Consider the following 17,296-nt stretch of genomic DNA (forward strand, 5'->3'; position numbering starts at 1 on the left):
AAAGACCATGCAATATCTTTTTTTCCATTTTAGCGTGAACAGTTCATCCAGAAACAGCAGACAACAAAGGAGCTCAGCAGGAATGAAGCAGCCACATGGGCTGCACCATTTGCATCTTTTACAATAACATTTGCTATAATTCCTCATTTTAAATGCTTTAGATTGGATAATAGTCACTCAAAAAAGTCTAAACATAGAGAATATTTTGGTAAATAATCACATCTTTTAAAAAAAAAATCATGTAAAAATGAACAAAAACACAGAATTCTGTGTTTTCTTCTTCTGATCTTAGACTGTTTCTTGCTGTGGTGGGATTGCATATTTTTTGTCTTGTAGCTGGTAGTAAAGGAGTGAGAGAAATAATAAAAAGCTGCCAATGTAATTAGAGCTTTTACTGAAAAATGTCTCTGTCATCAAAGCAGAAAACTGTTAATAAGGGGCCGCGTGCTCTATGTGAGTGTGTTTGTGAGAGACAACAGCTGGCTGCACGTTTTCCAGAGCAGCCTCTGATGTGAGCAGTGAACGAAGGACAAAAGCTTCGTCTCTGCTGCTCCTTCACATCAGCAGAGTTTTATCTCTCTGACTCTTTTATTGAACTTTCAAAGGGAAAAGGTATTAGCCAATCACATAGTCTAACAGAAACTGGGCAAGTCCTGTTTGGTGACAAACTGTTGGCACTAAACTATAATATACCACATTTATTAACATTTATTCTCTTAAGGTCCTGAAACAGCATTGAAAGTCTGGACTTTGGATCACTGCAACACTTTGAATCTTTTCTTTTTCTGTCATTCTGTTTGAGATTTGCTGCTGTGGTTGAGAATCTAAATTATTGAGTGCTTCTAATTGAATCCAAAGTAAGACAGAAAAACAATTCAGATACTACTTGAACCTCTGAAACCAATTTAAGTCTCAACTTCTTTAAATAAAGTGTAGACCTCCTATATTTTTTTAAATGCATGCTGTCACTTTATACTTTTTTGCTGCATGTAACAGAAATCTTCTTTGTTTTTTTCAATAGTTAAAGCTTTGTGTACTTTAATACATATGCAAGTTTAAATATGCTTAATTTGACTTAAGTTGACAGTTAGTGGGTAAAACAAGTAAAGAGGTGACAGGGAACACTAATAGTATAGTTCTTTAAGACAGGGCAGGGGCATGGGAAAAAAACTGTTGCCTATTTTTAGTGTTTCCAACATTATTTATTTTGTATATATAGTGAAATTTTAAAGGTGCAGTTCAAAAGTTTCCACTGCGTGCAGCAGGGGACAGATTCCCGTTTAACCTTAAAGTTACCTGTGTTCTCTCCAAACAAGATCATTTGATCACACTGTAGCCATTAAAGCCTGTTGTGTGTGTGACAAATTGTGCTGTGTCACGGCCATGACCACTAATGGCTGAGACCTCCCTCTTTGCTGTTCAAGATGGCTGCCATCCAAGATGATGACCATGAGGGAAAGTGGAAGTGTGGAGGTCGGATAAAGGTCATCAAACAAAAAAGAAAGGTTTCTCTGTGTGTGTGTGTGTATACCTGTTTAGACATCTTTGTGGGGACCAAAAGGCGGACAATTATGTCAATTAGTTGTCGTCACTAAGACATGAAAACAAGAATGTGTGTGTGTGTGTGTGTGTGTGTGTGTGTGCGTGTGTGTGTGTGTGTGTGTGTGTGTAAAACAGTGCTGCACACAGGAGCTGTCTAAAGCAGTCTTTATACCCAGTGTATCTGTCAGTCAGTCTGGGTTTTCGATCTCGCTCTCTTTGCAGCTTTCTGGTATAATTACTGCACACACAGATGTTTTGCCTGAACCCCCTGCAGACTCATGAAATTCAGATGAGCCGACTTTCTTTAAGTCAGTTAAGCTGATGAGAGGCTACAGCTGTGTGGACAACAGCACCTGCTCTGCCTCTGTTGTTTTCTTTTGTCTCAATATGTTTCTTGTTATCTCACATTTATGTCTCATTGTCAAAGCTGGTATGTAAGACAGATGTAAGTCAAAGCCACGCATATCTCTAAAGTTAGATGTGGTTCTTTCTCGTCACGAGTAAAAACAAGATGATGATGACCAACTTGCTTAAAGATGCTTTGAAACAGCAGCTCTTAACGCAGTGCTGCTCATATTTCATATAGAGTCTCTGTTTATGTTTGATAAAGTACTCATATTAACAGGTAAATACTGTCATAGATTTGCATTTATTTTCACATTTTATTTCGAATGCACTCAGATTCCAGTCAGCTTTACTTCCAGTCATCATCACCTGTAAGTAATCATCCAATCAGGGCTCTCTGTGTGCAGCACAGGTTCCCTTTGTTCTGTGCCACAATGTCTTGTTACGCTCTGCGGTCAATCTTACCCTTTTTGTTTTGTAACAAGGTTTTCATTTGTATGGTTCTTGTATGTTTGTTTGTTTGTTTCATTTCTAATTAGAACTGTAAAGATCAGAGTCCAGAGGCCGGGAGCAATCTGCTCAAACCTGTGATGTTACGACAACAAACACAGATTAAACCATAAACAAGAATTTAAAGTTACATTTGATTAAAAATAACCAAAATAATAATAAAATGACTGAATCATTGGTCATTAGTCTTAAAAAAACCCAACAACATTACTTTATTTTGTCTTCTGGGGTGTTGCAGCAGAACGAGAGCTCGAGGTTATAAAAGACTCATTTTAAGTGGGATTGACATGCTTTCCTTCCCAGTAATTAGCTGTGGACACCAGTAATGTGTAGAGTAATTGCATGTTGCTGTGTTTTAATTAGTTGCATGCTGCTTCCCCAGGTGGCCTGTAAATAAGCCACAGACACAGAGAAGTGCTGACCATCACGGCACAATGAACACAGGATTTCCATCCTTATCCCACTACATTAACCCCCCGCACGGTGCTGTTTGTAGAGAAATGAAAAATACTTACATTACGATCGTATTTCATTCATCTCTCTGTGTGTGGTCTCCACTGCATTTACATTCCCCTGATGTTTAAGTGAACCAGCACAGACACATTTCAGTTATGCTCTTGTTTATGGCCGAGCTGATGTGAGTACTGGCTGCAGATCCAGCAGATATAACACCGTCCTGCAAACAAACAAAAAATATACCATTTGTCCTTTGATCGAATTTAAAAACAAGGAAGGCTGATATTAGAAAAAACAAACAAAAAAAACCAACGCTAAGTGCTGAAATAAGAACTTAAGCTAAATGATTTTAAGCTTTTTAGGCTAAAAAAACCCCTCATTTATTAGTTTATGAGCTGATAAAACAGTTTCGATAAAAATAATAAATGTTGGCTGGTTATAGCTTCTAAAATGCAGAATTCACCATTATCTATTTATAAACACCATTTATTGTATTTATCATATTATATATTTAAGTGGAAGATTTTGGGGGATTTGAGAGTTTATTTGGACAAACAGGACACTTTAAGATCTCACCTTGGCTTGAGAAAACTTGGATTTGCCATTTTTACACACATTTCACAAACTAAAACATGATTAGCAACAGATTAAGTGGCCATATTTAAATGAACTCAACAGCTGGATTTATAAAATTTCAACATCTGTTTGTTCCCACCTTTCTTTAACGGATTACTGTGATATTTGAACACTGATAACACTGAACACAAATACAGATGAAATTAGCATTACAAGATTAAAGTTCTTTTATTTGAACGGAAGAACAACAAAAACATAGCAACTAACAATTTACAACAAACATTTTCAGTCCTTAACATGCCGATCCAAACAATCACCAGTCACCGTGCTTCCCAGTGTTGGAAATTCAAAGAAAATAACAACAATCATAATCATGAAAGATTAAGCTAGTGTCATCTTTCACTGGACACCAGGTGTAAAGTCAAGCCTAGTGGGCTGGAGCTTAGAGTGGAACAAATCTAGTATCTTTATAACTCTCGGCTGCTTGACCTTCCACCAGGGCAACACCGCATGACTGCAACATTACTTCTTGCCAAATCTCTGAGGCACGGCCATACTCCAGATCTGACCGGGGGCAGCCTCCCAGTCACGGGAATGCATCTGATCCTCCAGCACAACCTGCCCTCTGGAGCTGCGGCCAAACCTGTGACGGGAAAAGCACCAAGAGTGGGAATTATTTCAATTAATTCAACTCCAAACTATGATTTTAGATAAATAAACATCTGTAAACGCAGACCAGAAAATACAAAATATTGATGTTGATGTTGTGATCTTAGCTGGGCCTCAGTTACATTTGAGCTTGAAGGACTGTTACAGAGGAAGGTCGCTTGAAGATGAGACCAGTTTAATGAACCCAGCTTTGCCATAAGAATCGTTTTGACTGTGAATGATTTTTACAAACGGACATTTCAAGTACATAATGGGTCATTTTGATCTTTTAAAATTCAGATATGGAAAGTAGTTGCAAATGGCTAAATGGATTTTCCTCTTCCTGTCTTCCAGTACACGGTGCGACCTACTGTATATCATAATCCCTTTAAATAGTTACAAACTACCCACATGGTGTATTTTTGAAGAAAGAATGGGTAAAAAATGATTTGGTGACAAGCCCAAACTACATCAGTGAACTTCCTATATTAGTGTTTTTCTGTAAACACATCTGATAGGAAAACTTGAAATGTAGATTAATACAGGCGATGTGATGCCACTGACCTCTGTGGCTGATGGAGGACAGACTCCCTGGCTTCTCTCTGAGCTCCGTGCAGCAGGGCTCTCAGCAATGAAGTCAGCAAGCGATCATCAGTGTCGCTATCTCTGTTTTCACTCTCCTGGAACACACCAGGACACATTTAAGGCTACACAAGCACACACCGTCGTGTCAAACTTTCTTCTTTTTTTTTAAAATAGAACATGAAGAACATCACAAACTTAAAAGGCTGATGACTCCAAACAGTCTGTCCTACTGTGGCAAAAAGCCTTGAGATGTAGATATTAAGGCACCAAGGCTGAGAGATGTACATGGTGCACACCAAAATATCCATTCGCTTCATTTTATGCAAAGTAAAACCCAGATCTGTCCGTCCCTGCATGTCACAAAGAGAAAATCTAGTACTCGTGATCTTCTTGTCCTTTATCTGATTCGCTATCCTGCCCCCGACTATCTGCTCACACCAGAATATATAACAGTGTATTTCACACTGTTGCATGAAGAGGAACACCATCTGAAATCTAAATGGGCTGTGTGATTTATCCTGTCTCATTTGATAAAAGGCTCAAGTCGCATTTACATACAATCCTCTCAGAAAATGTTGGCATGTACCAGAGCAGGCAGTCCATATTTAAATCAGGCACAAAGTATGCATAAAAATCACCACATGTGCTTCAGCGATAGGATTTCAGTTTTAAAGCTTCAAATGATCATAAAATAGACTGTCAACATGTACGTGAAATGAAAATTAACAAGTTTTTCAGTGGTTTGATTGTCTCACCAGTCCCAACAGGCGGTCAGGCATGCTCTCCTCTGAGCTGCCAGGCAAGATGTCATTTTTGTCCAGGCCGGCTTGGATATGAAGAGCGTGACTGACGCCAGCCATCGCCATAATCAGTGCCAGAAGAGTCACCGCTGCAGCTGTGTCCATGTTCTCAGACTTGAGAGGAGGTCAGACAAACACTGATGACAAATATAGAAGAGGAAAGAGAAGAAGATGGCTGTCTAAGCAGACTTGCTAAGAACGAACTTCAGTGCTGGTCACATCCTCAGCGGGTCTTATATACACCTCGTGGTCACTGGCAGGATGTCTCAGGAGAGCTGATGAAAGATGCTACTGTACAACGGGGAACAGGGGACAGGATGGAGGAAGAGCCTTAACTAGGTCCATTTAGCTCGGATCAGGCATTAGTGATGACTTAGCACCAGAGTGTGTTATTATGTGGCCCCCAGGGTCGTGCAGCACAAACCAGTTATTAAACAAATAAATCTGTGCAAATGGACCCGGACCCACCCATCCCAAGGTAATGCACAGAGCATATACAATATATAACAGATTAGTCATGTGACTTCAGTTATACAGGAAGAAATTCAAAGCACACACTGTATTCAGAAGAACTGCAACAATTACCAAAAAATATAAATAAATAAAATGCATGCGCTCTGGGCCTTGATGTTGCCTCTTAAATCATCTTCTGTATGAAACAAGCTTTCTTTGTAACTACCCGAACTTTAATCCTACTTTCTTCTGATTGGCTGCCCCTGACAAACAGAAGGTTTGAACAGCAGGTGGGTGGAGATTCTGTGCTCACAGCTAGAGCTGTGGACCTGTGATGACCATATAATGGATCTCCTTTTCATGCACTGTAGATTATTTGCTTTCTCCAAAGCTTTATTGACATGAATGTAAAGTAAATCTTGGGTCAATAATAAGACTCTGGCTCATCAAACCCTTTGCTTACACAGAGTTTTCTTTAACAAGCAGATCAAGGGGTTTTAGGAAGAAGCAAACGATGCCTAAAAATGAAACAATTCATCTGTTAAACGTCAGCTCGCTTCCTTCCATTATCTTTCCAAGTAACACCAGCTTTTTTTTATTAGTGAGAGTGACACTTGCTTTATTAGGGGTACTTGTTCAGTTTAATGTTGCCTCAGTGTGTGTGTGTGTGTGTGTAATAATTAGTCACTTCCACATCACCAGATTTGGCTCATCAAAGTGCCTAATGGGTGACAATCCGCTTAAGCACGCACGCACATACAGCCTCTTTTTAACTACCATGGCAACCAGGATGACATCTAATGGATTCTGAGAGTTTTAGTTTTCATTAATGAGATCAGAAGCTTTTGGATTACATGAAAATCAAAGTTACTCACTCTGACTCACAAAAGTGAGTTTATACTGTTTCTAATAAGAGGACAAAAATAAACCCTTGTTTAGTTTTCTGTGATCCCATTGCTCAACCATCCGATCATCCATCCATTTCTTACGTCTATCCCAGCTTTCACATGGCCAGAGAAAAATAAAACTGTGGTCATACATGAGTTCATGTCTTTTATGCCTTTCACTGGTTTTCCATCAGTGTTTTGGAAATTTTGGAGGGTGTTCAGTGTAAAACATGAGAAGGGCAGTATAGGTCTGAGATCTGTTCCCCAGCAGTGTGTCGATTTTTTTTTTTTTTTTAATTTAATTTCAGTGTATCTAAAAGCTGCAGAGGTGCAGGGCATGCTGTTTAGCTTAGCATAAATACAAGTAATCAAGCTTCTTCTTCAAGCTAGTAATTAGGCTTCTTTAAGCTTGTTCAGAGCTTATTACTCTGGGTTTTTGTTGCTCTAATAATCACAACATAGCATGTTAATAAGAAAGGTAGTTTTTTTTTTAAAGTATAGTTACATTTTTTTTAAAACTCTGTTTTCACTCTTAATGCTATTAAGCTAAGCTACGGTCCTGCTTCAAGCTCTGTATTTAATTTAGCTCACAGAATTAATACATTTCTCTAAATTGATTGTGTTGTACTTGCACAATAAAACTGGCTATTTTTATTGGTAATACAATTTACTAATTTTATTTCTTACACCAATCCGTCATAATGCAGAGTCAGGTTAGATGCTGGTGAAATACTCTAAAGTATGGATATCATGTTTTACATAATTTATTTTCTATAAATGTAATACCTAAAAAAAAACTATTTAAAAGACTCATATCACTAATGGGTCCGAGTTAAAAATAAACTTGAAAATGATCGTAAGATTTAATGTTCCGTTTTTGACTTTTTTAAATTTATCAGCCAGTGCGCAAGCCGACCACAGACCATGAATATTTATGTCACATAAACAAAACAAGATGCTTTATTTCTTCTTCGAGAAGAGTTACAATCAAACATTAAAGACAAACCCATCTCATCTGCACCCCTTACTTACTGTCCTGTTCATCTTTATGTTAACAAGCACAAATACTCAAGAACATTATGGGCAACATTTCCATGAAAAACAAAATCTATTCCAGACAAGTAGTTATATTATAGCTTTTACAAAATTTACATGCGTTGTGTTTTCGTTTTTCCCTCCTATTTAAAATAACTACAGAAATAATGTTTTATTTCTCAGAGTGTTACCGCCACCTGGTGTTATATAAGTGAATTGCAGCTTTTACACATCCTTGGTTTTTGTCTGTACATCACTGGGTGATCTCTGCATAATGATCAAATTAAGCGGTCTGTCAGGTTTACCTCAATTTATTTTATTTTTTTTATTTACAACCTTTAAACAGTGCAGCCAATCCAACGAAATCAATAAATAAAACACCGAACAATGACCAACAGAAAATTTGGGAACATCAGAAAAAGGACATGCAGCTAGTATAAGATTGTCCAGCAATACCTAAAAAAATCAAGCTGACCCTTCATGCTTTACATCCACTTCATCAACCCAGATTAGATCCAAAGAGAGTTTGTCTGGTTCTGATACACATTATGTTCGCGCTGCTTTGTTCATGTAAAAAATAACAACAAAGGTTTTTCCCTGTCTTCATGTTGCTTCAGTGCAGGAGGGATGTTTACTTGTCCACCGGTGTCCAACAGATGTTTCAGGGGAGTATGATCTAATTTGCAGTAGCCTTGCGTTTGTAACCAGTGGCACACCATCTGCCACCTTTACAATAAGGCACTTGTACGCAATTAGAAGTGTCAGTAATGAAGTGAAAGGAGTGTCATACTGGTACGAGTGGCGTACATTAACAAGAACAGTGTGACAAGCAGGTTAATGCAGTCCAACAAAAAAAAAAGATGTTACCTGGTGAAACATCTTTACATTACAACTCATGAGAAAAATATGGCGGCATCACTCAGACGTCACATTGTAACTAATTCACTCATTCGTAGCAGTTTAGGTTTTAAATTGAGGCTACAGTAAGTTTTCATACTTATTCGATTTTTTTACACTGTTATGTCATCATAAGACATCCATAAAAAAACTACCAGAAATTTTCCTAAACAGATGAAGAGCACACGATACCTTAAATATTGCTTTTTTTTTTATCTGACACATGTGACAACAGTGCTCTGGTCGTGGCTACGGCATGTTATAGGTTGTATTGTGGTTTCTTGTTCTTATTCAAGTTACTCAGGCAATTGAACAAAGCCCTACAAAAGCTATCAGTGAACTTTTTAAATGGCTTCTTGAGCCAACCCAGAGTAATCGTCGAGCCCAGAAGACAACACATTCATCGAAACACGAACATCCACCCACCCAGTGCTTTAACCAGTACTAAAAAAAGTCCTTTATATATAGAAAAATGCATTTTCTTTTCATTGCCCATATGAATCTTCAGTCTTACAGTATTTAAGGCAAAAAGTAGTCTTTGTCATGGGCACTGGCTTCTTTACTATAATGTCCAGTATATCTGTGTGTGTCTGTTAGGATCTGCATGTGGTGCTTATGCATGTCTTTGATTTTCAGTCCTTCTTTCTGATGTCAGACAGTGAAGCAGCAGTGAGGGCTGGGGAACGTACTCAGCAGCTCGACTGGTTTTAATGTTGTCGTAGGCCTTCAGTACAATACTATGATATTGATTTAGACTAAATAAGCTATGTAAGGCCTTCAGTAGGCTACAGTATTGAGAAAACGCATCAGTATGTAAGCAATGATGAAGTGAGGTGTGCACAACGTTTCGTGATCCCAGTCTCTGTGCACTTTTTTAGTCAGTTAATTCAACAGCAAAGACAATGAGTGTTGCACTTTTTTTTTTCTTTTTTTTAAAGTCAGGGCATCAAAGCAGGTTACGAGGTCCCGTCGCTCCAGTGTGTGGCCCATTCCTTTTTTTGGACACCTCCTGACTTCTCAGTCTGAAACTGAGGCCGGTCCTCGCGAGGAATCTTGACCGCGTGGTACTGAGGCAGTTTGTCCTTGTAGTGCGCCCGTCGGAAGAAGCCACACTATTGACCCAGGGAGGAAAGTGGGTCGGAGTGCACACAGAAGAAGGGAAAGATGGATGGAGGAGGCAGAAGGGAAGGAAAAAGAATTAACCAGTGCCACTTTTAAGGGACTGTGGTAACTACAGTTGTTAAACTGTGTTTGAGGAGGTGCTGTGTTACTCAATAGCATGCCTTCTAAGAAAAGTATCCACTCTTATTCATTGCGTTTAGGTAAAGCTTTATAGTGCGTCTCACAGATAGGAAGGCAAAGTGATTACCTGATTACCAGCTGCAAATAAAGTGACTTTTTAATAAAAAATAAATTTAAAACAGCACACCAACCAAAAAGCACACTCTCATGCTCAACATTTATAACCTTGCACCAGCCTGAAGTGTCTGCGATTAACACACCAACACACTGAAGTACCGCTAAGCAGATTTACACTCATTAAAAGGAACAAAGACATCCACTGATCCTAACGACAAGTTCAGTCTGGCACCTGGAAAAGTTGATCAGTTATTGAATGCATGTCAAATCGTTAATAGATTTTTAGGAAGAGGGGACCGCGTAGAAATGAACAGTCTTCTGAGAATGATGCCAGAATGAACAAGTGCAGATAAGTGAAAAGTAAGAGGCACAAAACACAGCACAGCAGGCATGTTAAAGCCTTGAAGGAGAGATGGCTGGATGGTGTTCAACAGGCACAGATTAGGTGACTAGAAAACAAAGGTTTTAAATTATTTTACAGAACAAAACACCGAAAACAGTTTCAGTGAACCAACAACTGAGACTAGCAAAGTAGCTGCTCATGGGAGACATTAATATTAAAGGTTGTTGTTAAAATAGGAGACATTTAGGCTAATACCTAGCATTAGGCTATATGTGCAACTAGCCACCTATGTAGAGATAGCAGATATGTGTTTCTATAATAAGGTATGATGATTTCATACATTTTAGGGGAATTAAATACAATGAAAATAGCTTTTTTAAAGTTTGGGATCAAATCATGAATGTAGGCAACACAGTTCATATATGCTAACTGGCCACTTTACTGGGTACACCTGTACAGATGCTTGTCAGTTGAAAAGTCTTATTAGTCGCTCACATGGCAAGATCTCCGTATATTTAGGCTGACAGAAATGGCCAAGATGACCTGCTGACATCTATGTCTTTCATGAACTGATGATTTGCTGGGATTTTTCTACACAACCATCTCCAGGGTTTACAGAGACAGTATCCAGTGTCCTGCCTTGTTGGCAGAGGAGAATTTCCAGCATCTTTTGAGCTGATGCAAGGCAAAATTCAAATAACCCCTTGTTGCATGCAAGGTATTCAGGATAGCATCTCTGAATGCACAATGCACTGAACCTTGAAGTAGTTGAACTCAAGCAGCAAAAGGCCACATTGGCTGCTGCTGTCAGCTAGGAACAGGAAACTGAGACTGCATTTCACACGGGCTCATCAAAACTGGGCAACAGAAGATTGGAAAAACTGATGAGTCTCAATTTCTGCTGCAACATTCAGATGCTGGAGTCAGGCGACCAAGACAGATGACCAAGTGTAGCCATAATCTGATGGCTGCTTCCAGCAGGATAATGTTCCATGTAACTCAAATAATCTGAAACTGGTTTCTTGAACCTAACAATGAGTTGCCTCAACAAGCAACAATCACCAGATCCCTTTGGGGTGTAATGAAATGGGAAATTAGCATCATGCGTTTATAGCTGACAAAGTGTGTGATGCTATCACGTAAAAATGGACCAAATTCTCTGCGGAACATTTCCAGGACCTTTTTGAATCTGTGTCATGAAAAAATAAGGCACCTCTGAAGGCGAAAGTGAGTGCAACTAGCGAGGTGTACCGAATAAAGTGGTTGCTTAGTATAAATGTTTTACCTATTTAATGAAGGTTTAATTTAAAAATGAACAGACACATAAAATATAACCCAGATAAATAATTTTATACCCCCTTATGGAGCTAATAACCTCTTATTTTAATTCTCAATCTGCCTGCAAACATTGTCCTGTAAAAATGAGTGATGGCAGAAACTAGAAGCCACCTTTTGTCTATATTGAAGAATAAAGTAGGAAAATGCTAAGAATCTGGTAAATCTGTCTTTTTTTTTTGTCATTATAATGTTTTTCTTTCTACTAATATAAACAGGAACAAAGGTAAAGAAGGCTTTACAAGAGATCAGTTCTCTTGTATCTCATGTGTCACTGCTATGATGCCACCTGAGATCATCTGAGCCTACATTTGCTGTCATGCTGTAATGAACACCACCGGCCTTCGAGTGAATTGAGGAACAAAGACGACTGCAGGTGAAGATTTTTACCGCTTGGAGTGAGAGGAGGAGGGGAGAGCAGGCCAGAGGGGGGTATACTTTATATTATTGTTCTGTCGCCTGCTTCTCCGCCTCCGAGGGTTGGACCCCCAAATGGGCACGGTAGTACTCCGTCTCATAATGATGGCGTCGCTCACTGCGTTTGAAGAACCCACACTGGGGCGGGGTAGTGGGGAAAACACAGATATATAACAGAGGGGATTCCCCGATAGAGGTGAGGAGGAAAGAAAAGGGAACAAAACACAGATTGGAGCGTCACACAGAGGACAAACATGAGGACAGAAGAGGAAAGGCACAGGTGAGAGTGAGCTGGAAGGAATAAAACATTTGCAGGACAGATCAGAGCAAGGCAGACCAATAACGGACGGCCCAGAGTGAAGGCAACTGCAGTGACATCAAAGAAACGTCACTCAGGATCCTGCAGCTGTTGAACTTTGATGGAAAGGAAAAGAGTACTTGAGGACTAGTTAACTTACTTTACTAAAATATTCCAGTTTATTGTGACTCTTCTTCCGCATTTCAGGTGGAACTATTACTGCTTTAAATCCACTGCTGTGCAAATGAACCCTGTAAGTCTGTAACTGTATCCGACGTGTTTTTGGACCTCTATATCATCAATTTTTAAATTGTAAAAGTAATTTTTGAGCAATGAACTGCAAAAAATGATACATTAAGAATATCATACTCATGTGTTATGCAAACAATAAGTCATAAGTGCATAAATGCAAATTGACTGTACAAATATATTTCATTTTTTGTGCATCTAAATCTTCATGGTTTTGGCTTCAGGGTTAACATCTTATATGACCTGCAATCCATCTTAGAAAAGTGCTCACTTGCTAGTTAGCTAGCACTACTTTAAACAAATACAGAATAAGAATTTTCTCTAATAAATTGTGTAAATTGTTAAATTATAAATTATTAAGAATTATTATTTTTAGTATTACAAAGAAAGTGTTTTTACTCAGTTGCCACCAGAGATGTAATCCGATTACTTTTTTCAAGTAACGAGTAAAGTAAGGGATTGCTATTGCAAAAACGGTAATTAGATTACCGTTACTTTCCCGTAGGAACGCTGCGTTACTGCGTTACTAAAACCGTGATTCTTTTGCGAGAATGTCTCATGACAGTGACGTAAGCAAGTGCAACGTTGGTGACAACAGCTGTGTGCAGATCAACAATGGATCACATATCGAGTACGGAGAGAGTATGAGCGTGCAGCGTTTAAAGCGTGGAAGTACTGACCTTACTTTAAGTTTGATTCCATAAAAAGTGACAAAAACATTAGTGTCCGTTGTGCGTGGGAAGAAAACTTCTTTTTACAAGCACCAAGTGCTCTACCACGTGATGGGAAACTCACAGAGAAACTCGCGGATTCTTCCGCTGACCGCTGCGGCACACCTGCACCAGGGTAAACCTCCGCCTGCCCTACTCCTGCTTTACAGGTGAAAATAGAGCAATAGGACCGCTAGTCTTTGACTTTATTTATTTTCTGCTGTGTTTTACTTGCATCTATTTCACTGTAAGACCGAATAGTAATAGTTTGATAAATGAAATGAGTTCCAACTACTTAAAAACCTGTTATAAGTTCATACACCTTTATTTTTTTGAGTAGTTTGAACAATTTTGTTTTTTCAAGTTATCAGTACTTGAATATATTGATTAGTTTCTAGCATTGCGCTCAAATAATTTGAGTTTTAACACTGACGTCACTTACGTGCCTACGTACGTACCTACGTGCGCCACCTGTTTCTTTATGAAGTGCTGGCAACCATCTTGGATTCCTCGCTTCGAGTGCGAATGCCCGCTCATTACCCCGAAGGAAACTTGTGGAACGTTAATATCCGAACAGAAATAAAAACATTTGTCAACGGGTTTTTTGCGGCATTGTCTTTGACGCTGGATAAAGGAGGGCATGCTATGGTATGTTACGGACTTTTGAACTGGAACAGCTAACCCTCTGCACTTGGCTAGCTGCATTTACCGCCTTCGCGGCATCTTCAGGAGCGCTTTGTGGTAAGTTTTATTTTTTCTGAAACTATAGTTCTCCGTTGTAATATGGGTTTTTATCGTCATAAATGTACAACTCTAGCAGGCATTTAAGAATTACATGCATGCGTCGTTTTATCCATGTCGGCTTGGCCCCAAAGTGTTTGCATGAATTATGCTAATACGCTCATATTTAGTATAACACATTATTAGTCCCTGGGACTAATAATGTGTTAATAACTTTTCTAATCTCTTACTATTTTAAAAGAAGTCTTTAGAAGGCATTTCTGGATTTGCAGATTATAAACTGCCTTGTGGTTAAATTGTTGAATCAATATGCACTGCTGCGCTGCTTCACACTTAGCGCATACGTGGATATTGATATTGGCTAGCCCATTTGCTAACTAGTGGAACTTAAAACTTACGTTTAGTTCTCTGGAGTTGTACATATTAAAACTGGGGCAGCAAAATTGTAGGCACAGGACATACTTACAAAAGCAGTGAATAATCATTACATAATTACGCGGTAGAACTTGGTTTACATTGCAAATAGTTATGTATACCAAGTTGAAATGTAGAATCTTCTGAACTGTAAAATTGTTGTTCCTGGTCTATTTTAGGTTAGCTTAAGGGTGAATCCATCAATAATATATTTACCAAACAGTTATTTTTTCGTTTTATTTTATTCTGATGCCCAGTGTTCATTAGTGAAAGACTTAGTTTTTTATCTGTCAGGGGCTGGGTCTGTGAACCAGCATTTTGAGTTTATTTTGTAGTTTTGCTTTCTTATGTTATATTGAAATGAGGTGAAGTTCTTGTATTGTTGTTATTATTAGTTAAGGTTTAGTTGAGCTCTGGGCTGGTTATGTTTCATCTGTGTCTCCTTGGTTGTGTGTCTTTTCTGTTCTCTGTGTAGTCTGTCTTGTCTTCTGTGTTTTACTGTTATGTCCATGCCAGGGCAGAAGTAAATTTTCAGGGGTGAAGATGCTGTTTACCTTGACCAGCTAAGACTACAGATTGTAGATGAAGTCGAGAAAAGTGAAAAGAATCCTGATTACAAAGCTGATGCTCACAACTTTGGCCTTGCAATGCAAAGAGATCATCAATGATGACCTACCAGTAGGTCAGATCCTGGATTGCTGGCCTACTCTGAAATCCCAGTCCCAGGTAAGAATGTATATAGATGTATCTAACAAGATGTATTTTATATCAACCCCTGTTATCTGGCCTGTCTGAACAAATTATGCCTTTGGAGTGTAAGGATTTTGATGTATTTTGCAAAGATTTATAGACTAATTGAAACTTGTAAACACAAATGTATCCTGTGTGTTCAGATCTGTGCAGAATTCCACAGGATTACAAACCTCCACCTGAAGAACCACTTTTATGCTGTTTGACCAACATGCTCCCCGGCTCCAGAGCTTATTCAGAAAGAAAGCTGTTTGCACAGGGAACGTGTCTGATGTCCTGTCTCAGCTCTTCAGAAGCTATAATCTCCAGGTTAGTGAGTTTTTGTCTTGTTTTTTGAGCTTCATTTGATTTGATCAATTTTTCAATTTTAATTACCATTCTTGACTAGGTTAGCCAATAATTTAAAATAAAACTTTTCTTGTGATGTAGGAACAAGCTGATATCCATGCCCAAAGTGCTGGTGTGCTTCATGCCCTCTCTGCCTATTTGTACGAAGACACCTCTACCTTCATCAAAACATGGGATGTAAGTTTTGGACAAAGTTGTGAACAATATCTTAGTAGCATCCTTGTTTAGATTTCTCAAAACATTATGACACTTTGAGAGTTTGAGAAGCATCTCCATGCTTGGATCTGTCTACAACAGTGTCCATGTCACATAATGGAAACACTACATGTTTTTAATGTGCGTAGACCTTCTATAATGTTCCTAGCCCAACCATACATCACTGTACAAATGAAAAAAATATATAACTCCTATTGACTTTCTGTTGTTATTGCTACGAAGAGGTATGACTTTGCTTTACTAAAAGTACTATTTTTGTCAGTTTGTTTTCTCAAATCTTGGTGTGTTGTGGCTTTTTTGTTGTTCAAACAATTGATTTCTGAGCTAGTAATAATCCAGAAATGTGACTTGCATAGATGAAACTAAGAGAAATAGGAATGCACTAACATGTAGTAATTTTGTTTTCTGTAGATGATGCATTCTGATAGACCAGATATTAGTGAAGTGCCACTTGGACTCCTCCTGATCAGAGCCAATTCCAGCGATGCAACATTCTTCTGCCCTGAGAAGACTGCAGTTTTGGTCGAGGGTAACATGATCATTGTTTTCACCATCCTGGCTGATGCATTTCTAGTAATATTTGGACTGACTGACGTCCTGCACCTAAGCTACCCAAAATGTTTGGCCAACATTTTTGACTTTATTCAGAAAGTTTTGATGGGTCTGAAGGGTGGGAAGTTGAAGCCCAAAGTGCTGAGTCTTAAAAATGATCTTTTGGCAGCAGAATAATGTCCAGGATTCCTACACAGCCCTCAAGTGCCTGTTAAAGCAAGTAATTCAGTTTATCATGTTTCCAAGTCTGGATAAGTTTTTTATAAAAAGAGAGAATAGAATAAAGAAATCTTTGCAGACTCTGTTTCATACTTCATTATCTAAAAGCCACATCCAAAGTAAAAGGGGTGATTTTATTATTTTTATTTATTTCTTTCCCCCCATCATCACTTGTGTTTTAGTTGATTTTGATTGTGTTTTTAGTCAGATAACTGTAAATCTATAGAGAAAATGAAGGACAATCTCATTTCTGGCTTCTAGGTGGGATCTTGAATGTCACTTAAGGAACGTTCCTCCTGAACTACTCATAACTGACATAAGGCGCTAAGGAGGTTTATAACACTTTGTTTATGTCTCTAAAGAAGTATTTTTCTATTTAAAATTTTATTGCTTTGTTGTTGAGACTGTGATTGCACTCTACAAATGTGCATTTTGCATAACCACAGTACTGGCATATTAAAAAGGTTACCAATTATATTTCAGTGTATTAGCTGCACTATACTATTACTTTCATTCGGTTTTCCCACCTAATAATGCAGGATTTTCTTTTCCTTTTGTTTGTTTTTTTAATAAAAAGGCCATACTCATGTGTTAATCAAATTTGAATACTC

At 38.4% G+C, this 17,296-nt stretch overlaps 2 protein-coding genes across 5 annotated transcripts in view; both read right to left on the minus strand.

Moving 5' to 3' along the window:
• Positions 1 to 3,951: 3,951 nt before the first annotated feature.
• npffl (neuropeptide FF-amide peptide precursor like) lies at positions 3,952 to 5,567 on the minus strand. The gene is made up of 3 exons (XM_085354730.1): positions 5,418 to 5,567; positions 4,642 to 4,757; positions 3,952 to 4,072 (listed from the first exon to the last, which is right to left on the minus strand). Exons 1-3 carry the CDS (start codon positions 5,565 to 5,567, stop codon positions 3,952 to 3,954), a joined length of 387 nt encoding a protein of 128 aa, XP_085210856.1.
• Positions 5,568 to 7,778: 2,211 nt separating this feature from the next.
• itga7 (integrin, alpha 7) overlaps positions 7,779 to 17,296 on the minus strand; it is a 43,310-nt gene continuing 33,792 nt past the window's right edge. For 2 of the 4 annotated variants that reach the window (XR_014906200.1, XR_014906199.1), the window contains exons 25-26: positions 12,162 to 12,326; positions 9,788 to 9,846 (exon numbers count right to left, since the gene is read on the minus strand). Coding sequence is in view for 2 of the 4 variants with exons in the window: in XM_085353589.1 (XP_085209715.1) it covers positions 9,691 to 9,846 (156 nt within the window). In the remaining 2 variants the exon portion in view is untranslated. Of the gene's footprint in view, positions 9,847 to 12,161; positions 12,327 to 17,296 lie in introns of all 4 variants that reach the window. The other 2 variants (XM_085353589.1, XM_085353588.1) reach the window with 1 other exon arrangement.

The sequence above is a fragment of the Diplotaxodon limnothrissa genome, linkage group LG5, assembly GCF_057381915.1.
Source record: "Diplotaxodon limnothrissa isolate DT_005_m linkage group LG5, D_limnothrissa_male_GT1.1, whole genome shotgun sequence".
Taxonomy (NCBI): Eukaryota; Metazoa; Chordata; class Actinopteri; order Cichliformes; family Cichlidae; genus Diplotaxodon; species Diplotaxodon limnothrissa.